The 20,671-nt window shown below is 39.9% G+C and overlaps 6 protein-coding genes across 9 annotated transcripts; 4 read left to right on the top strand and 2 right to left on the bottom strand.

Moving 5' to 3' along the window:
• Positions 1–400: 400 nt before the first annotated feature.
• On the top strand, positions 401–3,603 carry LOC105695792. Of its 2 annotated transcripts, none has more exons than XM_012417713.1 (5): positions 401–774; positions 962–1,066; positions 1,141–1,342; positions 1,650–1,839; positions 1,947–3,603. In XM_012417713.1, the coding sequence occupies exons 2-5, from the start codon at positions 976–978 to the stop codon at positions 2,241–2,243; spliced, it is 780 nt and encodes a 259-aa protein (XP_012273136.1). In that variant the 5' UTR covers positions 401–774; positions 962–975; the 3' UTR covers positions 2,244–3,603. The 2 variants fall into 2 exon arrangements, with proteins under 2 accessions (XP_012273136.1, XP_012273135.1); XM_012417712.1 differs by having other exon boundaries at positions 914–1,066.
• LOC105695791 (protein HID1) lies at positions 3,196–7,962 on the bottom strand. Its single transcript, XM_012417710.2, has 12 exons — positions 7,897–7,962; positions 7,415–7,774; positions 7,287–7,340; positions 6,988–7,211; positions 6,652–6,893; positions 6,363–6,593; positions 6,164–6,289; positions 5,799–6,055; positions 5,478–5,721; positions 5,252–5,406; positions 5,012–5,178; positions 3,196–4,901 (listed from the first exon to the last, which is right to left on the bottom strand). The coding sequence occupies exons 1-12, from the start codon at positions 7,960–7,962 to the stop codon at positions 4,679–4,681; spliced, it is 2,349 nt and encodes a 782-aa protein (XP_012273133.1). The 3' UTR covers positions 3,196–4,678.
• A 544-nt stretch (positions 7,963–8,506) lies between these two features.
• On the top strand, positions 8,507–13,868 carry LOC105695755 (interleukin enhancer-binding factor 3 homolog). 3 transcript variants are annotated; one of them, XM_012417637.1, is made up of 7 exons: positions 8,507–8,601; positions 8,676–8,744; positions 9,490–9,542; positions 11,351–11,804; positions 12,058–12,227; positions 12,342–12,888; positions 13,026–13,868. In XM_012417637.1, exons 2-7 carry the CDS (start codon positions 8,705–8,707, stop codon positions 13,142–13,144), a joined length of 1,383 nt encoding a protein of 460 aa, XP_012273060.1. In that variant the 5' UTR covers positions 8,507–8,601; positions 8,676–8,704; the 3' UTR covers positions 13,145–13,868. The 3 variants fall into 3 exon arrangements, with proteins under 3 accessions (XP_012273060.1, XP_023290361.1, XP_023290360.1); XM_023434593.1 differs by lacking the exon at positions 8,507–8,601 and adding an exon at positions 10,738–10,945 and having other exon boundaries at positions 11,090–11,804; XM_023434592.1 differs by lacking the exon at positions 8,507–8,601 and having other exon boundaries at positions 10,738–11,804.
• Positions 13,869–13,986: 118 nt separating this feature from the next.
• Positions 13,987–15,239, top strand: LOC105695756 (intraflagellar transport protein 22 homolog). The gene is made up of 4 exons (XM_012417638.2): positions 13,987–14,348; positions 14,434–14,603; positions 14,697–14,896; positions 15,040–15,239. The coding sequence occupies exons 1-4, from the start codon at positions 14,310–14,312 to the stop codon at positions 15,207–15,209; spliced, it is 579 nt and encodes a 192-aa protein (XP_012273061.1). The 5' UTR covers positions 13,987–14,309; the 3' UTR covers positions 15,210–15,239.
• A 69-nt stretch (positions 15,240–15,308) lies between these two features.
• Positions 15,309–18,091, bottom strand: LOC105695754 (bifunctional coenzyme A synthase). Its single transcript, XM_012417636.2, has 5 exons — positions 17,101–18,091; positions 16,686–17,029; positions 16,338–16,592; positions 16,061–16,243; positions 15,309–15,970 (listed from the first exon to the last, which is right to left on the bottom strand). Exons 1-5 carry the CDS (start codon positions 17,693–17,695, stop codon positions 15,758–15,760), a joined length of 1,590 nt encoding a protein of 529 aa, XP_012273059.1. The 5' UTR covers positions 17,696–18,091; the 3' UTR covers positions 15,309–15,757.
• Positions 18,092–18,456: 365 nt separating this feature from the next.
• On the top strand, positions 18,457–20,621 carry LOC105695655. The gene is made up of 5 exons (XM_012417424.1): positions 18,457–19,108; positions 19,225–19,358; positions 19,447–19,603; positions 19,662–19,781; positions 19,880–20,621. The coding sequence occupies exons 1-5, from the start codon at positions 18,877–18,879 to the stop codon at positions 20,062–20,064; spliced, it is 828 nt and encodes a 275-aa protein (XP_012272847.1). The 5' UTR covers positions 18,457–18,876; the 3' UTR covers positions 20,065–20,621.
• The last annotated feature ends 50 nt before the right edge of the window (positions 20,622–20,671 follow it).

The raw sequence follows: 20,671 nt of genomic DNA, 5'->3' as shown, positions 1-20,671 counted from the left end.
CTAACGATAAGGAAGATTGGTACTGTTATCTTACGATACGATTTTAAATAATTTCACATTAGAGTCACGAATGTTCCCTTACCATCAAATGTGACCGGTATCGGTAAGCGTGCGTAAGCTACCACCAGCTACCACCAGCTACCACCGTCAACTGTCACATGGTATTACCATCGCAAGTGCGTGAGCCCCCACCAGAAATGAATTGCGCCGCCACTGAGGGGTAACAGGTGGCAAGTACATTAGCCGCTCGCGTTCACCACGAGGGGGCAGCAGAGGTTGCAATCGCGCGACCCTGCCCGTGAGCAATCTTCCAACTCAGCCCTGCTCGCTTGTAACCCTAGTTACATTTAACCTATATTTGTCCAATTTTATCACTAACCAAAATCCACAGGCAGTTGTATATGTGATGTACGGCGATTGATGGATTGAAAGAACGTTTAGCTAGATTCGTATAGATTCGCACTGTCTGTTTCTTCTTTCTCGAGAAAGCTATGAACAGTAAACTGGAGACTTTTGGGCTTTCGGACGATGATCCAGAACGCGTTTGTACACGTAGCGGTACTTGAATCTCAAGCCTCTTGCGATCGGCGGTGAGACTTCGACGTTTTCCTCTGCGTCGCTTAACGATCCACAAGATGGGAACGATGTACTACTAAGTCACTCGGATATAATTTACAACTCCTTATGTATATTTACATCGACAAACTGGCAGGCAGACACGAAAGCTTCGTGGCTGCTGCTACCTTGCCACTCCGATATCTGAGAATTCTTAAGGTTCGTACCCTGGAACTTTCATTGTTTTCTGTCTCGCTGCAATAAATTATATTTTTTTATCAGATCTTATAAACAATTAATATATTTCAATAATTAACTTATATCGTTAAGGATTATCATTGCATGGTTTGAACTTTAGGTCGACTGCATCCTCAAAACGAGAACTTAAAAGTTATCTCTTTATTAGTGAGTAACCAGCCCATGCATTTCTGGATCGACAAGCCAGCAGGCAGGCACAGTGGCTTTGGCGGTCGTCGCTATCCTGCCACTCTGCTGCCTAAAACCTGTTCCAGTAAGTAAAAGCTTTTAACCTTTTCTATGATTATACATCGATATAGTCGATCAATGGATATCTATGATCGTTAGGTCAACATCGACGAGGCAGATGCACGAGACCACTAATGGTTACTCCGGTTCATCGATTTCAGAGTCTGAATGGCACTGGTAACCCACCAGGACCCAGTAATGTACTCACTGCTAGACCACCAAGATCCATCTCAAGGAATGGTTATGAGAGTAGATTCTCTGGTGACCCCTCGCAGCACCTACAGCCGAACAACTTCCCTAAGTAATTAAAGAAAAGGTCTACTAAGAGGATACCGAGGAACATGTTCTTCTTATACACAGGGTGACTCGCTTGTACATATCTAAGAGTGGAAGCGTAAATGAATCGCCCTTTTGGTTAATGTTACTTTAGCCAAACATACTCGTTCCTGTCAAAGAGTGAGAAGGATGCGATTCATCTATCTAATTTTAATCGCAGTTCATTCTTTTTTTACCATTTGATGTGGAGCAATTTTTTTGCACTAGTGACAAACATACTTAAACAAGAAAGCATCGGGATTATACTCAGATCTGTTTTCTCTGTTCGGCAGTAACGTGGGCACCGTTGGGAACGATCGACTGACACTACCTGTCATCAATGACACGAGCAGAGGTCTGTTGCATTTCTCAGACTTCAGCGACGCCGAACTGGCTGGTTACAGACTAAGCTGTGGCGTGTGGATTACATTTGTACTTGCAATTGGATTTGTAGCCGCAGCCAAATTTTATTTCGACCACCAGGTATAAACTTCACTGGTTATAGAAAAAAATCAATAGTATTTGTGTCTTGGTTTCAAGAATCTTCAATTGCATCTAAGATGAACTATAATTTAATATTTCACTCATAGGGTACAGGTCTGGAAGTGCTACTGTTCTGCGGTCTATTGGTTACTCTATTATTGTCGGGCTGTTTTTACTCCATACTTCGTCGGAGGTCTCGACATTCTCATCATCAAGAATCTCGCAGCCAGGACAATCCTGTCACTGTTTTGACAGCAACAAATGCCATAGTCAACGAAAACATTGCACCGATTCCCACAAACAGACAAAATCCGCCACCACCTTATCACATTGCTATATTAATTCCACCGCCAGACTCACCTGAGGAAGCCCCTCCGCCTGCATATGACAAGGTTATACGTTGAGCAGTAATTATGTCGAGCGAATCTTTACAACTCACTTTTGGAAGCATCATGACTTATACAGTGATGATTCGAAGCAATCAGCGAAATGTCTTGCTTGCGGGGAAGACAAAATGATGTAATCATATAATCGGTTAGTATATACTCTATTCTAGTCTTTATGGCTCTAGAGCAATCTCATCTCTGATGTCAAGTGAGAGCATTAAAATTTGCATACGTTGCCAATCAGAGATGAGATGTAGTTGCTATACAGTTTTTCAAGTTAATTGAATCTCACGTCTGTGATACAAACGGGATAAGGTCTCAATATGACGTGCTACGGCGAAATTTCATTGAAAACATAGAAGCAGGGTCATCTTTTATCGAAGCTAAAAAAACCCTGGACGAAATGAAGCCTCAACTAGCACATTTAATTTTATTTAAGATTATTTATTCCTACAAAAAATTTACGCTTACGAATTTTTTTAACCTATGTTTTTACATGCTTATTGCACACGCATTGGAATGAAGTGCCAAAATTGACAGAATTATAAAAACATCCTTACAAAAGGATTTTTCACGACAAATGTTACTCTAATACTTTTTTAAAACTAAAATAGTGAAAACACATATGTGTTGAAGTGTGGCATGAATCAGGTAAATCTTTTTTTTAAATGTTTATAAAAGGTTATTCACCACTGCACACAATTAAGTCGGTGAAACATAATCAGCACAAACCGGTTTATCTTTTTTGAAGTATTTTTAAGAGGTTATCCAGCGCCGCAGCACACAACTGCTTATCTAAAAAGTAAACAAAATGTGCTTTGTGAATCAAACCCTACGTTAATCATGCAATTATAATTTCTGTCGAAGCAATGCTACCTATTCAATGAAACATGTACTCTATAATGGCTTACATAAAAATTTTAGATTAAGGATTTAGATTTATAGGTACGCAATGAGAAACACCGAGTCGAAGAGTGGAATGATCGGTTTATTAGAACAGTAGCGGGAATTACAGAACAATTTCCGCAAGACTTTACAATTCAAGTCTGCATAAGCACGGACGCGTATGTATTTAGATTCGTTCAATTTTTTATTATGACAATTTTACCCCTCGGCGAATGAGGGATCGCTCTCATGTCACCGATGCAGCCACACTCTTGACACGTACATGCACTGGATAAGAAGTCATACAGAATTGCGATAAGCGTAGTGCTTAAACACTGGCGCCTAATCTCTTTTCAATGCCAAGCTTTATTGGCCAAAAAGATGTAATATATATCTCTCTCTCCGATACAAGAGACCCGCCGCGTATACACACTGCGCACTTACTGCCGTACGGGTACAGTACATAATAATAAATACTCCATTTTTACATTAACTTATCTTATCATTTGACGAGCTTCAACTGCACTAGCGATCCAAGAATCAATCATCTCGAACATCCTAAGAATAGGCGCACGAGTAATCGATGAATGTTTCTTAATAAATACACATCTATGTGTAACGAATAATTGGCTTATTTGGCAATGGGCTAATAATAAATTACTATTCAAATTGAAACATTTGCAAAAAAAATATTACACTTCCAGAGATCAAGTTAATGGAATCAAGATGAGTTTCTCGGAAATGTCTCCAGAAACAAGGTATCTACACTTTGACGTCTATGAATTTACGTACATCTGTAATACTAAAAGTTGATAAAGTAAAATACAGATCTCGTAACTGACACATTGTTAACAAAAAGGCAATTCCGTTAACAACAATGAAACATGAAGGAGAATATATTCCTATATATATATACATACTTTATCTGTATACTTATATAATTGCAATAAATAGATGAATATCTCGTATGCATTGCAAGAGCATTCATCGAGTACAGATGAACCTATTCCTGCAGTACTTTCAAGCCAATAATCGGTGCAACATTTTAATCCAGATAAAAATGGGTTTCCATATAAAGAGGCATGGCAAAGTACAAAAGCCATTGACATTGGGCATTCTATTGAGATTCCATTAAGTTAGCCCTAAGTGTAGTAAAATAACCTTTGCCTTTCTTCGATCACTGTAAACAATTTTTTCCAATCGTATTCCATATACGTATTTCGTACGTATACCATACCACACGTGTTATGACAATTCTAACCGCTTAACCTTAGATACCTTGGTGGATTCTCTACTTTCTGTAACATCAAAAAACTCTCTGAACAACGTTAAAAGTCCCGCTCTATTTATCATGCCCTTTTCAATCTGCATTATTCTTGTCCTATTTGTAAACGTCACTTCTGTCGAAAAAGATGATTTTGTCATCGTCTCTTACATTGCGTAATCTTGTTCACACTGAGTCCTGATTGCAACAGATTTCATCTTGGTGAAGTATATGTCAATCAAGGACTCTTTAATTCAATGATCATGATGATGATGGGATTTCAGTGATCCTAATGGACATAACTTTAGACCCTCTGTATCTCAAATAGTTTAACATCGGTGTCATACCAAATTGGTGGCTCTACGTTCCTCAAATATATCACTCCCCACATGTAAGTGCGGAACCAAGCAGTGGTCCCAGCATTAGCTTGATACCTTCGAATGAGGATCGGATGAGGCACTGGCAACAATCCTACCAATGTGCCATGCTGCAAGAACTTCAAGATTTCACTGTCATCAGTCAGACCTCTGCAAAAAAAAATCTTCATTAACGTGTTCGTCATCAAGTAGAACTAATCTGAAAAACGAGATAAATCATTTGCGAAGAAAAGAAAATTTCTAGAGAAATATTTACATACTTATCGATACAAATTTTCTCCACTTGAGGTACAAGAACTTGGAGTAATCTCATAATGGTCTGTAATGGGAGTTTGCTTTTCCACTGATGAACCCATTCGCTTGAAGGAACCCATTGATTTACTCCACTCGATGATACAGATTGCTCTGCTACGCGAATTCCACCTTTCTGAAAATGTTCATGCAGTAACGTCAACAAGGGAACTAAATTAAAGGATTACTGCTTTTTTTTTCTTCATTACCTGAATCACAGTACTCCTTTTATTCGTACTCAAGAGATCGTCTTGTGCATTGCCACCACCTTGTCGATTGCTGCTGACTGTTGCTTTACCTACTTCGATCTCAACGGATGGGCTCAGTGGATGAGCAGATTCCTTCTCAGTCATCTTCTCGATGCCTGCAAAGACGACGCTCACAATTAATGTCATTTAATAAATTCAGAAAACTTAATGTCAAAAATAACCTGACCTGGTGTTTCTAGCAATGAAGCTTTCAGGGTACCGGGCTCTGCAGGCTGTGCTGGATGAGATCCTTCCATAACGATTTCATTAACGTTTTCGTTCGACGTGCTAGCTGAGATGGATTTTCTCTGTCGCTTGCTTAAAGACTTAGCGATCGTGTTGCAGTCGCTGGGCAAATTAGCTACAGCATGGAACACTTGCCTCTTTCGTATTATGGTATATACGAGATTGCTGTTACCATCAAATTGGTACTAAAAGTTAAATTAAAAAATAGAGCCTCTTCAGCAAATAAATAGATACAAATGTGATTCCACCAAAAACCGATTACCTGAATTATGTTATTAAACATTTCAAGAAGGAAGAAAACCAAGTGGTAGTTCGTGGGGGAGGAGAATAAAAACCATGGTGTACTGAAAGCTTCCAGGAGGTGCAGCAATTTCGTACTGGCAACCATTGACAAGGTCTTCAAATAAGGTGAAACATTGACAAGGATGGTCAGCAAGCAATCGAAGAGGGGTTGCAGTCTTTGATGACCAGTCGTAATAATCTTGTGAAAGACGGTGACCAACAGATCGGCATGAGTGCCTGGAAAAATTAAAGAGAATAACAAATTTTTATTTTAAGATATGTGAATAGTAGAGAAAAGCACATTTTACAGTATTTAATAATAATTATTTTTCTTGTATGAAGTACCTGTAAATACTGGAATGTCCATTGGGGTGAATGCGGTGTAGGGTTTATTCAGTCGGACTCCAAAATTACGTTCACCACTCAGGAGAAGGAGAATAAATATTCCAATGTGCATCAAGCCAACCCGTGCTGAGTAATTGTAAAATTATAATTATAACAAAAAAATCATATGGGACATTTTTAAAAACCTTTCTATACTCACACTGATCAGCTCTGGAATCATTGAGGTGATACAAAATGGGTACGAGCACTTCGAGAACATCCGAACTCTTGAGTACATAGTAAAGGAATTTCTTGTTATAATCGCACATTTTCCAAAAGAATACAAGCAACTCCTGATGAAAATGAACCTTTTTCATTGAATTCGGTAGATACGTTTGCATTAAGGGATTATTAAGTAACCTGGTGATTCCCCTTAGTACAAATTGGAAATCTGTGGATAGATAGACTTTAATCCGTCGAATTAATTCAAGTTAAAAATGGAAATTTACCTTCATCCCGGTGTATGCGACTTAAATAATTAATGAACAGATTGTCTCCTGCAGCCCCTTCTTCCGTGGGCCCTCCCCCACTGGTATCATGGTCTAAAGTAACTATTAAAATCTGCAATGAAACATCGACCAATGGTTCTGAGGAGTCGGCGAATAAGAGGTGATTATATGGTACTCCAAAACCAACTGGGTCGTATGCACAAACTGTGTTCAGTAAGGATGTAAACATTGGTAGAGCATGTCTGAAAGAATATTAGGAAAATAAAAAGAAAATTATATTTAATACTCAATTAAAAAATATATAGTAGCTCCTAGTAGCAAGGAAAAATTTGTTACCTATTTTCAGTACTCGTGAGATGCTGAATCCATCTATTAGGTGAAACAGATAGATCTGTGGGAGGATTATACATAGTCTCGCTAAAACAAGTCAATAAAAGTTTTAGTAACTCTGTCCTGTTTGAATTATGATCTAGATGCATCGGTGGTGAATGTGCGAATCCCACACCAGCCTCCCATATATATTCACAACTATCAATTGATTGCAATTCCTCTGCTTTATCCTGGTAAACAAACAAGCAAAATTTATCCGCCATCAAGAAAAAATAACAAATATAACAAGATGTTCATAAACTTACCGGGCCAGATTTCCTGTTAACGGCAACCGTAAAGTCAGGGCAAAATAATAAATCCTAAAACGTCAATGAACACTTGCAGATTGATTAAAATTCCAATGTACCAATATTTCTTATCCAAGATGCCTTACACAAATCGCATTAAGGAGAGAGTGAGCCAATGGTACGCATTCGTCATCCTCTCTGCCCGGTAAGCTCGACCAAAAGAATCCCTTCCAATCCGGGTCCTCGAAGATATAAGGCAACAGCCGCGTTAATAGACGGCAGCAATTAAGTACTGTCTGATGTTCCCTCTGTGTACGACAACTGTTATCTACAGCCTTCACCAGCTTTTCAACGGCTTTGTAGCATAACGTAGCTAAATTTGAAGGTGCCTCTTCCCTTAAGATTCGAATTTCAGGTGCAGGAATCAGAGTAAAGATATCCTGAACATTCGAAACATTTTCAGACCAGAATTGATCCCAAAATGTGTCATCCTCTGCATCTATCAGCTGTAAGTAAGAAATACTGTCATTACCTTTCACTCTCATATGGCTATAAGAAGCTTCTTGTTATGAGTAAAACAGATAAAACATCCAAACCACTTGTCAATTATCCGGAATTATTATTTTACCTGAGTTTTCGACGTCAGCTGCACAACAGCTTTTCTGAAATTAAGCTTTGTATCCGCATTTCCCATTTTGTCTGAAAAATCTGGATAGCTATGCTAAAATATCGAAAAGAAGCAGACGTCTTCCCTCTTTCGGGGATTCAACTCAACTTTGACGTATACACTTTGCTTAGGGTCTAGCTGCACTACAGAAAGAGACAACACATACACTGCGACCCTATCTTTATAAAGGTACACATTCGCCATCTCTAAAATCAAGTTGCCGCCGATTGGTTGGTCATACGAGACCAGCTCTAACCTATAATGAGCCGACTCAAAAAATTTCCGTAACTCTTAATTACTTTAATCCACGTTAGAAATTACACTAGCATTAAATTATGGTCATTAATACATCCTTGTTTCTCATATTAAATTATGCTACGATGCTATCATGCAGGTGCACGTCGGGCAGGTATTCCATTGGCGCGCATTTCTTCCTCCACGGTGATTGGCCTATTCCAGTGGAGCTGTTCCCCGATTGGCCAATTATCGAGGATACAAGAGAAACGACTCAACGAAGCGTCTCTTGACTAGCGTAGTTACGCGCGTCATTTCCGTAGACCCGCAGATTTCTTCCCGTCTGGCGTCGGTGCACGTCGGTGTTTCAAGTGCAGAGGAAGAAGCTCGTAGCGAAAAATAACTCGAGTGTAACTTGACTGTTGTTTGAAGGTAATCGAGTGTCTCAAAGTTTGACTTTAACTTCGCCGCGAGAGAACGCAATCCGAAGGTTTCGACTTTTCCAGTAATTCAGCTCGCAAAGCAGCCGTGAAAAATGTACACCAGGAGCAGGCAAAGTCAGGGCTACGTGAACGGTGAGTCTTGTCGAGAATTTATCGCTGAAGATAGGGAAGACACATTTTATCGACGTTTCTTCGCCTGGTTGCATGGCGACGCGTTTGCATGAATGTAGAATCAAGATGCACGGGAACAGGGCGGCAGAGGATGGCTGATTAAGCGCTATGGAAAATCAATACTATGCCGGTGTCAGGAAAAATGGCGGCTGTTGCGAGCTGCGTTTAATGGTTGAAGGGCGACTGAGGGTGGCCATTGTCTTCGCTTATTCAATTTCGATTCACTAGAGCTCATGATTGTCGGTTCCGTTTTACGCTTTTAGTTCTGCGTTGGATAGTAAATTGTTCTGAGTGGATCTCATCAGATTTGAGCTAGATACATCCTCGTATTATGCATGAGAGTCTGAATCGACAGCAGCAAGCAACAACGGAGCTTTGTATTTTTATTTCAGTATTGAGAGGAAATTACTCTTAAGTATGAGTATTTATTGTAATATTCTTCTGTGTATGACCTAGAGTAGCGATTCCTTTTTGTTTAGTGTATATATACAGAGAAAATAATCCTATCTCGGAGGCACACACATTTATACATAAGCTTAACATTTTAATTATTTCCTATTATTTTGAAAGTAAATGCATTTCCTTAACAATGCCGTATGAAGTAATTATATAATTTATGTTTAAATATAAACTTGTCACATCTTTTGCATACATTCTTAATTATTTAGTTTTCGTTGAAATGTAATAATGATTATTTTATTTACAGCCAGGGGTAACATGAACAGTTCCGGAGGGGCGCCGTTTCAATCGTCGAATTCAGTAAGTTTCGAGCCGACTTAAATATATTTTAAAGTTATTAATAGTCGGAGCCTTTAATAGATGTTACCTGAGCACTTTTGGAACTATTCTAAGTTTTGCCAGTTACGTGGTGGTGTAACGTCACGTTTTCTGATAAAATCTATCTTGAAAATCTTCATTAAGAATGTTTTTTTTTTTTACATTTTAAAAGCATGTAGAATATTATTGCAGCGTATTGAAGAGAAATCATACTTGCAATTATGGAATACAACTATAAAATGCATTTTTTCAGCACATTAATGTACTTTTTTGCAATTTTCACTTCCATTTGTCTTAGATTTTTTTATATATGTACCCAGTTTCAATTTTTGTGAGCCAGTTTATTTTATATTTTGTGCACCCCCAATTCACGAGGAAAATACAATTTCTCCCTATTGAAAAATCTGTCTGGTGCACCGTCGAATGCATTATCTTTGTATGTATTACAATATCTACTGAGAATTTTTATTATACAGCTTGTGATTGATTTCATTGTTACCTGACTATAAGATTGCGAATGATGCACAAGACAGGTGTTCGGAAACACTTATCATGTACAAGTGGAATAGCGTAAGCTGTTCCTTATAATATATTCTATTCTTATCTGTAAAGTTGTTTAAGACAAGGAACTGACGGGAGTATAACAAATTTTAATTGATAATTATATTACAATTACGTTCCAATGGAAATTTTAGTACACTGACCACTGTGCAGTATTTTTGTTCAAACTTCGAAAACTATATATACACATCTATAGCTATTCACTTGTTCAAGAATTCTAGACAGAAGAGGTACTAAACTTTCCTTTGGGTACTCCCAAAATGGTCGTTAATCTTTATTTTCCAGAAATGACTAAAAATATTTCTCTTTCTGTCCTTCGACTTGTCTTAAACTCAATTCCGACGATGAATTACTCTCAACTCAGATTCGAACGGCGGCGGAAACTGCTGAATTCACACACGGCTCTCTTGTTTTTCTATTATTCCTCCACGACACGATACATTGTGATCGAATAACGAGGGAGGAAGAAAAAGGAAAGCACCGAGAGAGCAGGAAACGGAATCTAGTGTTTTCTGCACATCGAGTCATCGATTGAGAATGAGGGCGAGAAATCAATAGCCATTATGCTTGCATGTACTAATTAGTGGTCCCCGTGTCCCCCTCCCCTGCAATGCAGGCCCCAGTAGCTATACAACTGTACCGAGGAGGTGCGTTCCGCCAGGGGCAAGTTCGCCAGTTGCCCTCATAGCACGGCCTGTCGTAGATCGTTGCCTTGGTAATTCGTGCTGAGCTCGTGCCTAAGCAAGTCCGATGGAGACGCTGCTGCGACACGGTGTACCTGGTTCCTCTCCACGACCAGTACATGAACATAATCTCTTAACGAGGTTAGATTCACTTATGTTAAATCCAAAAAAATTTTCTTCCAAAATGAATAAGGATTCTGTCAGAGGTTTAACTATAAATGACGCTCATGGAGTTCTTGAATTCAGTTAGAGTGTTACAAGATATAAAATTTAATTTGGCGATAGGCTTGAGGTCAGAGCTAGGCACGTGTCGTAGCAGCGCAGGGAGGCTGCGATGGAAGATACCACCTTGAGGCGTGTCGACGAACGATCTGACTCGATTTACGAGTTAAGAGACGTCGGCCACTGTCGAAGGGAACTTGGCCGGTGCTAGCTATGATGGCAGCGTTAGGCTGCTCGACACTGCATATGCGACGCTGGGCCCTGGTGGTATAGCACAGCCGTAGAGGTTCCTTGTGTAGCGGCGACCCACCCTCTGAATTGCAGTTCGGCCCCCAAGGGAATTACCAAAACTCACCGGGTCAGCAGCAACAGCAGTCCGGTTATCAGAAGCCACCGATACAACCGCAAACCCCCTTCAAGCCACAGTCACCGATGCCACAGCAGGGCATTGCTAATCGATCCATGCAACAGATGAACCTTCAACAGCCTCCGCAGCAACAGCAACAGCAGCAGCAGCAGCCGCCGCCACAAATTAAGCAGCAGCCACCCACCACTCCACAGCCACAACGACTGAAGCCGATACTGAAGCAAAGCACTCCGGTGACTGGAACAGGTCCTGCTGTAACCACTCCACCTGCCCCAACACCTGTTCCACCAGTTCCTGCTCCGACACCTGTAGTTCAAGAGGAGAAAATCGATGGACAGGCCAACGATAGCATGGAAGTCGAGAGCCAGGAAGGAAACCTCCCTAGATGGAAGCGATCCAAAATTCCAGGCTGTGAGTAATATTTTCTCTTGGATCGTAATCCATGCTTTGGTCGTATATAGTATATTTTTCATCCTGATGAAAATACACTGCGCAAATTTGAAGGTCCTATGTTTTGCTAGTAGTCGCTCCAGCTCTTGTGTGCTGTCGAAGCCCGAGCAATCAGGAGCCAGTGTGAATTATGATGTCTGATTTGTTGGTTTCTAGAAGTTGACTATGAGGTTTCTCCCTTGTCTCAATTTTGATGTCAATATTTCACTTGCAGTCAAGGTCAACAGGAAGCTGAAGCGACTGCGTATGAACCAGCGACTGAGGAAAACCTTGCAACCAAAGAATGCTATAATGGTCTTGAACGAAATGAAGACCGGCGTCCAGTTTACGTTCCCAGAGACACAATCGTCTCTTCAGAATTCACTGTTTCTGGTCCATGCTGAGGTAGAGGCTTTCTGTTCGATATACCTTAGTACTAATCGAGAACAATCCAGGTTTAAGTGTAAAATAAATTGTACGTACAAATTGAGAGTGACACGAAACCTTTGTCTTTTACAGATCGATGGAAAGACCTACATTGGACAAGGCCTGTCAAAGCCTCTGGCTCGTCAGAATGCTGCGGAGAATGCTCTTAAGTGCTTGCTTTTGGAAAAAATGACTACGGCTGCCATGAAGGCAAGAATAGATGCAGAGTCAGATGGCCAGTCCAATCAAGTCAGTGAGACCACTGAAACTCCGATGAAGGAGGAGAATCAATCAGAGGTCACTCCGATGGCCACCGACGTAGCCGTGGACGAGACCGAGGAGATACCCTGGAGCTCGCTGGCGAGTTTTGCCCTGTACAAACTCTTCCTCGAGTGGCAAAACCAGGGAACCGTCGTGCCGGTGCCCAGACCAGGAGTCGTGCCTGGAAAAGTTAAGAAGGAACAAAAGGCCGTCGTTCAGAAAGAACTCCCAGCCAACGCCACCAGTATACATCCAGTCATGTTGCTTAACCAGATGAGACCCGGCTTGACTTACGTCGAAGTCAATCGCACCGGTAATCCACCGAATATCATGTTCACTCTGTCGGTCGAGATCGACGGCGTCGAGTATTCAGGCTCAGGTAAAAATTAATAAAATTATCCTACATCTAAATTCCACCGTGAAACTAAATATGTTGCACGAAGGCTGACAGGCTGACAAAAGTCAATGCTTTTCGCATCTATGGGTCATTTATCCAGATTTTTGTTATTATTATAGCCAAGAACAAAAAGGACGCGAAGAAGATTGCGGCGAAGGCGGCTCTACAAGCGCTCTACGATTTAACCTATCCCGAGGAAATCAAGGTGGAATCTGCTGAGGAGGTTCAGGCGTCTTAAGCGTGGGGCGTCCCGAAGAAAACCGAGGTTTTCTTTCCTCCTTTTTTTTCCTCTCTCTCTTTCTATTCTAATTACTAAGAGACTTCGAATTCAATGTCATATCCGGCAGTCAACGTAAACCGCGACCGTTGCGTTCCCCCCCCTTTTTTCCCCTTTTCTTTTCTTTCACGTTACTTATCAATTTCACTGCGATGCAATTCGATAATGGGCTATCGCGACGCCTGGCGATTTAATGGCTCTATTATGTCGTTAAGTCGAGGTAGTATTTATTCCTTAATCGCATGTCCCCAATCATTACCTCCCGCCGGTCTTATATAACAGATGTATATCGAACCGACGTCGTTCGTTTCGTTTTACTTACCCGCGAAATTTTTACTTATATCGTGCCAGATCATATTTGATCGTAAATAGATTTCGATTATAATTCGGTACGTCACGAGACGTAACCCCCCGACAATTGTATATTATCCGACGAATAATCAGGGCAGTGATTGAGCGAGAGTCGACGACGTTTTAAGGCAGAATATACGCTCATTGTACACCGTTTTTTTTTTCTTTTTTTTTTTTTTTTCTTGACCGTTGAGTATTTCAACCCATTCCCGACGCGAGACTCAGGGTGCACTTCGTGTTTATTGCAGCCCAGTTAAATAATTGTGATGTCACTATTATATACCGACCTCGAGTTTAATTCTATATTGCGAGGCAATAAATTAGTTGAAGAAGATTTTTACGGGGTTCTTTGCGATATCGTTACACCCATGATCGGCAATTAACAGGTTTTAGGCTGATATTTAATTCTTCCGTGTCGCGCGACAAAGCTGATGAGAGATTATGTTTAGTTTCAGAAAATCTGCGAAATGAGGGGAATTATACACCATTCATTCTCTCCAGCTAATCAAACCTCTCGTTCGTTCCATCGCGCGACGGCGTTAGAAAAATCAAATATCGCCCTTAAATTGTTTGCACTTGCGCATAGAAACGTAGAGTATATTTTATCGCCACGTGATCCAAGCAACCAATTGCGTCACGTTGCCATGCGCATTGCGAAGAATAGAATTCTGCTTCTCCAGCTTTTGTATACATTGGTCTCCATGGTAACCAATGTCAAAACAATGTGTCATTAGTACCGAGTTCTCGGCGCATTTCATGCTTCTGCATTAACAATATGCAAGTTCTGAAGCTGGTCGTGGTGGGACCGGTTGGGGTGAGGTTATAAATTGACGAGTAATATATATATACATATATATGACACTCGGATAAATCAGGGTATTCTTTTACTTTAATCGAAGGCTGGTAAGAGCACGATTTCGAATTTTCTCGCCGATGCCACGGAAATGTCACCGGAGTACAGACCGACGAAGGGCGTTCGAATTTTGGAGTTCGAAGCTCAGAATTGCGGCACAAAAGCGGCTCGACTTAAGGTCGACATCGAACTTTGGGACTGTAGCGGTGATCATAAGTAACGTTTCATGTGAAAATGTGGTGTTAACTGTCTTAATTGGTTTTCTATTTTTTTATTTTGGGGTGATCGCATAAAATTCATTTATTCCAGGTATGAGTTTTGTTGGCCCGCTATGAGAAGAGACGCGCATGGTGTCATTTTCGTATATAATGAAAAATCTCAAGATTACCCGCGAGAGCTGGAACAGCTGTACGATTACTTTGTCAATCAAACCAGACTCGGGCCCAATGCTTGCGTGGTGCTGTATTTCGATCCCGAGAACGATTCACCCGAAGCTCCCAAAAAATTACGTAAATACAGCTGGAAATTCTTAAATGTCTAGTGGGAAGTCTGGCGGTTCATGTTCCAAATTTTAATGCCGACGAAAGGAAAATGGATTTATTTAAGTATGATTGTCGTTAATGGAGTAATAATGTTTCTCTTACGATTCCAGCGTCTACGTTCGCTAAAGTTGCTCAGGTGAGCTGCAACGTACAGGAAAGTGGGGAGAAATTAAAACGGGATTTCCAATCGTATTTGGGCACCCTTGTGACGAGACTGCAGGAGCACACCGATCAAGAAGAGAACAACATCGTAGAGGACAATATTCTTCTCGTTAAGTGAGACCAGGTGGAGCCCGTTAGGAAGTTATCGATCAAGTATTAAATTAAACTAGCTAATTCTTTAGAAACGTATGGAGACATAGTAACGTCGAATCGTTCCTACTTTAACGCAGGTGGTTTTATTTAACAATACTGTGTAACATAGTTTGACACAACAACCAATGGTATATCACAATGTCTGTTTTGTACGTGGTTACAGATCCTTCTTATTGTTTTGTAATTTGTGAATTGCTCGCTCAATAACTAAATATAGGTTTTTTTTTTCTTTTTTTTTTTTCCTTCAAGATACCTACATCAGTTTAGCAAGTCTTTGAATAATTACAAATAATAATGCTACAAAATTGTAACCATACTATGTGGAAAGGTAGCCTGACACCCAAGAAGCATCTTGCATATGTGTACTACATATGGAGCCTCGTTTAAAATAATCCCGGCACGTAACATTATACTTACGAGTTTTGATATCGCCCTTAAAAAAAAAGAATTTTTACGCTAAATATTTCTAGCACTGGCACTTGCAAACGGTTTTTTTTTTTTTTTGTAGCACATTTAGGCCTGATTGCCTTTTGTTGAGCATGATAAATCTTCCCTCACCGAATCCCACGCTTTTTGAATTTGTTGCTGGGTAAACTCATGACTCCACAAAGTGGATATTACAACATGAGCTTCATTTATTTGCTCGGTGTTAGTAGGCTGAGATTTAATTCGCAGTCTAGCTTCTTCCTCTGTTAATGCATTTCTTTCAATTACGCGTTTTACTGCCTGAAAAAGAATGTATATACGTATATGAATAACACTGCATTTTTAATAAATAGACAAGGAAAATATCTGATTAATTAGCTTAGATAGTACCTCATCCTGTGGTATAATACAAGTCCAAATCTCGTGACAAACATGTTGCCAGTGAGCTTGAATCAATACAGCAGCTTCTAGCACAATAACATCGAACCCTTTTTTATGGTATTCCCGAATTTGCTTTTGTGCTTCTTCAAAAATAGCAGGCCATACCAAATTGTTCAATTTATCTAACTGGGCCTGTAACAATGTTTCACATGTTATTTTATGATTTAACATTAAAACAGTTGTAAAATATTCCATTTCTATGTAAATATCTTACTGTTCTACTCACCCTGTCATTAAATACCAAACTACCTAAAGCTTTCCTGTCGATGTATCCATCGGGCTTCAAAATACCTGATCCATAATGCTCGACGATCAAGTTATAACATTGTTTGCCTGGTTCGTATAAATCGTGAGCAATTCGATCACAATTTACAAGACCTGCTCCTAATTTTTGTAATTTATCTCCTACCGAAGACTTTCCACTTGCTATACCTCCAGTGAGCCCGATGATGTAAGGCTTTAAATCTTTATCGCTTAAATTCTGCAGATAAGATAGTCATCAAAGACCTATTTTAACATATGATAAGTAAAAGAATTATCATTGCACACATTTTAAATGGCAAAAAATATTTACTGGTCTGCGAAGTCTTGTGCCAAGCAACCGCATTCTGTGATTACTAGAGCTGATTTTAGCTTCCTCGTGTTCCTGGCATAGTTGATCCTTTACCAACTCAACCACGTGAACATCTAACTTACTAAGACCTTTCTGTTGTCGCAGTTCGTTAACTTTGTCGCCTCCACGCTTGGTTTCTTCACTGACTACTATCATCTCAAAGGTAGGGTCGTCCTTAGTAGGACCATATATATCATTAATTGGAACTACATCGTACTTCAATGTTGGATCAACATCTTCTAGAAAATCTTTTACAACCGATATCCTTTTTGAACAAGGTTCGATTAGTTCCCATAAAATCTTGCCTGAACATAAGAAACTAGTGTTCATTCATAATTTTACATGGTATTACTTTCTTTAGGAAATCAGTGCTTACCAGATATCATATTCTCGTCTGTGATGCCAACTGTCAGTTTCTTTGAACAACGAAGAACAGCTTCTCCGAGGAAGATCTTGTGCCCATTGTGCAAGCGATCAAACGTACCTCCTAGTACGACGTTCCCATATATTTGATCAAGTTCGTGTTGCCGATCCTCTTTGCTGCCATTCCGCTGCTGCTCTTTATCACCGTCAAATGTAACAAAACTGCAACCCATCGACGTATTTGACAGACAATCTTGTATGAAGGTATTTGCTTCATTTTTACTATAAGTCCGATCGAAAATCACTATCTCCACAGGTTTTTTAGTATTGATAATAGATACGCTAGGGTTCTTCATGCTAGAAAGTAGCACTCGCACATCCAGCCGAGAGGGGAACACGGATGCCAGAGAATAGATCCGTGCCATGGTCTGACTGTATTGAGGTCCTCTCCAGAGTTGAGCCTGTAGGCTACAATTTCCTGGAAGAAGGACATTCCTTTCCGGAAAGTACTGAATATACAAAGTCTTTAATACGTGTTCCTTCACTATCGGCAGCAGTTTAGCAACCTTTGCTGGATTCGTCAGAATCAGCAATCCAGTATTGGCCATATCTGGGACGGGGATAACCTATAAATGACGTCTCTGTTTCAGCAGTCTTGTCAGCTTAACGTTTCGTTGCTTATCATCCATGACATGCGATAACGTGTCTCGACATTCTCTTACGGACTTTATATCCGCGTTACGTAATGAAGGCTTTTGCATGAAACTGAATTAATTTCAAAAAATTGTCTGGACGCGTTTCATGACTTTCTTCGAGGCGGTGACATGTTCTCACTCGATATTCAACTTTACTTATCAGTCACCGTTAAGGGACGACTCCAGATTAATATCAAGGCCGCGAAAGGTTTCCTACGAACGACGAAACAAAGGCATTATCTCCTTTTTCTTTTGAGAAATTTACTACAAATAAATTTGGCGGTCATAACGTCATAAATGGTCATAAACAACAACGTGCGGTCATCTTCGCCAGAAATGAGTTGGGAGATTGCTCACGGGCAGGGTAGCGCGATCGCATTCTGTGCTGCCCTCTGGTTTCGTACGTTAGCTTTCACCGTTTTTTGCCCCCAAAGACGGCGCAATGAATTTCTGGTAGGGGCTCACGCACTCGCGATGGCGGTGCCATCTACCAGTTGCCGTTGGCGGCTCACGTACTCGTGATGGTAATACCATGCAGCAGTTGACGATGGTGGCTTACTTACGCTTACCGACACTGCTCGCATTTGATATTAAGGGAAGAACACTCGTGGCGCCCTCTTTCACTTTACCCTTCACTTACTTAATTTTTTTATCTGCAAATGATACAGGCAAAACTACACGTGGGTGCTCGAGCAATCTCCCAACTCATCTCTGTCTTCATAGTTTACAGTCCTACTGAATGCGTCGAGTGTCACACGGAATGCGGCGCGCCAACACATCGACGATGATAAGCCAATCAGAGCTATGCTTAACCCCATTTATCAACTCATGATGATAAGACCTTTCGTCTTTGCAAAAGGTTGTTAACTAATATTAATAACATGATCCATTTTATCATTTGAATGCCGCCAAGTGATTGGCTTTCCTCGTTCGGAGTGAACCAATGGAAGGTTTCCAATAGTGGAAACTGCCAATCGTGTTTGAATCTAAAAATTCAAAATGGCCGATAAAGCTTGGAGTCAAGTTTAATTGGAGTTACCTTTCGCCTCATAAACTGTGAAAAACGACGCTTGCCACGCGATTTTAGAGCGGGAATGGCAGAAGAATTGAAAAGTGCGAAAATGACAGTTCTTGCCTTGTTGCACCGAAATGTGACGAAAAATGTGGCCGTACCATTAGAGGAGATAAACAGTAACGTGACAATTTTTGATACTTTAGTAAAAATGACGGAAGAGTCGCTTAAATCTATGGACACCAGCGGTGCAGCAGTGTGCACAGTGTTGCTCGTTATTGCCGTGGTCACAAGTATGCTGCTCAAGCTTAGAAGTGAGTTTGTTGTTAACAGAACGGTCATTCATTCGCCATGTATTTATATATAATAATGCCTACTGAGCCTGATACATTAAGGAATCAATACAAAATATTATATAATTCGCTTTCAGAAAGGTATGATCCCGTTATTGAATGCTGCGAAGGTAACGATATGAAGAGGGATTTCAGTATTGCATCAATGAATAAAGGCGACGTTATCCTCAACCACAAGAAATTGTTAAATGACTTACAAATTGCCTCGGATGTAAGTTCTCGCTGCTATGTCACAATAGCAGTAAATATTAATGAATATATAATTCAAGAATGTATCGCTAATATTTATACTCTCCTAGAGATGTCATAAGACTCAGTACGCGCTCAAGTGTATTGAATTGGTTACTTATTGTCCATACCTCGTCAATGCAAGGTGCGCTCTAAATGGCCTAACTCCGTTTCAGCGTGTTTGCTACAACGGTCATACGTGCCTAGTGGAGTACATGCTAGCAAAAGGTATTTTGAAGCATTGTGTCGTTATCGATCTGATTGGCTTACATTCTTCCTATTACAGGTGCCAATCCCTTCCAAAAAACACGAGCAGGAGAGGATGCTCTTTGTGTGGCATTGCATTACTACATAAATAATCCCAGGGTGAAAGATCTTTCTTGCCTTGATTTACTTTATCAAGCAGGTAAATTTAGTTATCCAAAATCAGAGTTAATCAGTTAATATTTTTCTTTCATTGAGTGGTAAATAAAAAAATTGATACAATTTCGCAATATTTTTTAGGATGTAGGCTGGATTGCAACGACAAATGGTTTAATGTATTTCTAAAGAAAGCTATGAAGACATGCAATGGCCACCTTATCGAATGGTTGTTGGATCATACACAATCAAAAAGACTTAATAATTTAAGATCCTCTTCTCTTCCGCCAATGCTCATGAGGAATAACTCAACCTGTGTTAAAAAATAAGCTCTAGTATTTAAGACGGCGATTCTATATTTTTATACCATCGTAAAAAGTGTATATTGTATATACTCGACATTTATAGTTATAACAGAGCAAAAGCATTTTAGGATGCCTAAAAACAGGGCACTGCCAAGGTACCATAAATCAAATCAAAAGACAATGTATCGACGTCATTGACGTCGATTATGAAATTAGAAGTTCAAAGGAAAATCAATTATAGCGAATGGTGAATAGTGGGCCAAAGAATTGATGCGAAGATGAATTCTTTGTTTTTAGTCATATATCTTGATAAGTATATGCAATACTTAAACTGCAATATTTTAAGAATATAGTAAAAAGTAGGAAAAATCATTGATCTCACCAGTACGTCAATTATCTTTCGATCAAGTACTTAGGAACAAGTTAGTAGAGAGATCGTTCTTTAAATGCAATTTCACGAAGATTCGGGTGATAATTTTATAAGATTGTAACTGTGTTCACTTTTAAGTGCCGAAAAAGACAATCGTAGTTTGTAATGCGATATATTACAAGAATAAAATAGTATAGAATTTATACCGTAATCCAAAATGTCTCCAATATAAAATTGGAACCAAAGGTCTACATTCGATGA

The sequence above is a fragment of the Orussus abietinus genome, unplaced genomic scaffold, assembly GCF_000612105.2.
Source record: "Orussus abietinus isolate OABI.00-Male unplaced genomic scaffold, Oabi_2.0 scaffold4, whole genome shotgun sequence".
Lineage (NCBI taxonomy): Eukaryota > Metazoa > Arthropoda > Insecta > Hymenoptera > Orussidae > Orussus > Orussus abietinus.
This window is presented reverse-complemented; position numbering and strand designations above follow the sequence as displayed.

Coding starts and splice junctions, on each gene's coding strand:
- LOC105695755 (XM_012417637.1), top strand. CDS start 8,705: ATGTACACCAGGAGCAGGCAAAGTCAGGGCTACGTGAACG. Junction 11,805..12,057: donor GCGATCCAAAATTCCAGGCT/GTGAGTAATATT, acceptor TTTCACTTGCAG/TCAAGGTCAACAGGAAGCTG. Junction 12,889..13,025: donor CGTCGAGTATTCAGGCTCAG/GTAAAAATTAAT, acceptor TTATTATTATAG/CCAAGAACAAAAAGGACGCG.
- LOC105695756 (XM_012417638.2), top strand. CDS start 14,310: ATGCAAGTTCTGAAGCTGGTCGTGGTGGGACCGGTTGGG. Junction 14,604..14,696: donor GACTGTAGCGGTGATCATAA/GTAACGTTTCAT, acceptor CATTTATTCCAG/GTATGAGTTTTGTTGGCCCG. Junction 14,897..15,039: donor CGAAGCTCCCAAAAAATTAC/GTAAATACAGCT, acceptor TTACGATTCCAG/CGTCTACGTTCGCTAAAGTT.
- LOC105695792 (XM_012417713.1), top strand. CDS start 976: ATGCATTTCTGGATCGACAAGCCAGCAGGCAGGCACAGTGGCTTTGGC. Junction 1,343..1,649: donor CAGCCGAACAACTTCCCTAA/GTAATTAAAGAA, acceptor TCTGTTCGGCAG/TAACGTGGGCACCGTTGGGA. Junction 1,840..1,946: donor AATTTTATTTCGACCACCAG/GTATAAACTTCA, acceptor TTTCACTCATAG/GGTACAGGTCTGGAAGTGCT.
- LOC105695655 (XM_012417424.1), top strand. CDS start 18,877: ATGGCAGAAGAATTGAAAAGTGCGAAAATGACAGTTCTTGCCTTGTTG. Junction 19,109..19,224: donor TATGCTGCTCAAGCTTAGAA/GTGAGTTTGTTG, acceptor ATTCGCTTTCAG/AAAGGTATGATCCCGTTATT. Junction 19,782..19,879: donor TGATTTACTTTATCAAGCAG/GTAAATTTAGTT, acceptor AATATTTTTTAG/GATGTAGGCTGGATTGCAAC.
- LOC105695791 (XM_012417710.2), bottom strand. CDS start 7,962: ATGGGAAATGCGGATACAAAGCTTAATTTCAGAAAAGCTGTTGTGCAG. Junction 7,775..7,896: donor AGCTGACGTCGAAAACTCAG/GTAAAATAATAA, acceptor TCTTACTTACAG/CTGATAGATGCAGAGGATGA. Junction 7,341..7,414: donor CTCTCCTTAATGCGATTTGT/GTAAGGCATCTT, acceptor TTGACGTTTTAG/GATTTATTATTTTGCCCTGA.
- LOC105695754 (XM_012417636.2), bottom strand. CDS start 17,695: ATGGCCAATACTGGATTGCTGATTCTGACGAATCCAGCAAAGGTTGCT. Junction 17,030..17,100: donor AGACGAGAATATGATATCTG/GTAAGCACTGAT, acceptor TCTTATGTTCAG/GCAAGATTTTATGGGAACTA. Junction 16,244..16,337: donor GTTTGGTATTTAATGACAGG/GTGAGTAGAACA, acceptor ACATTGTTACAG/GCCCAGTTAGATAAATTGAA.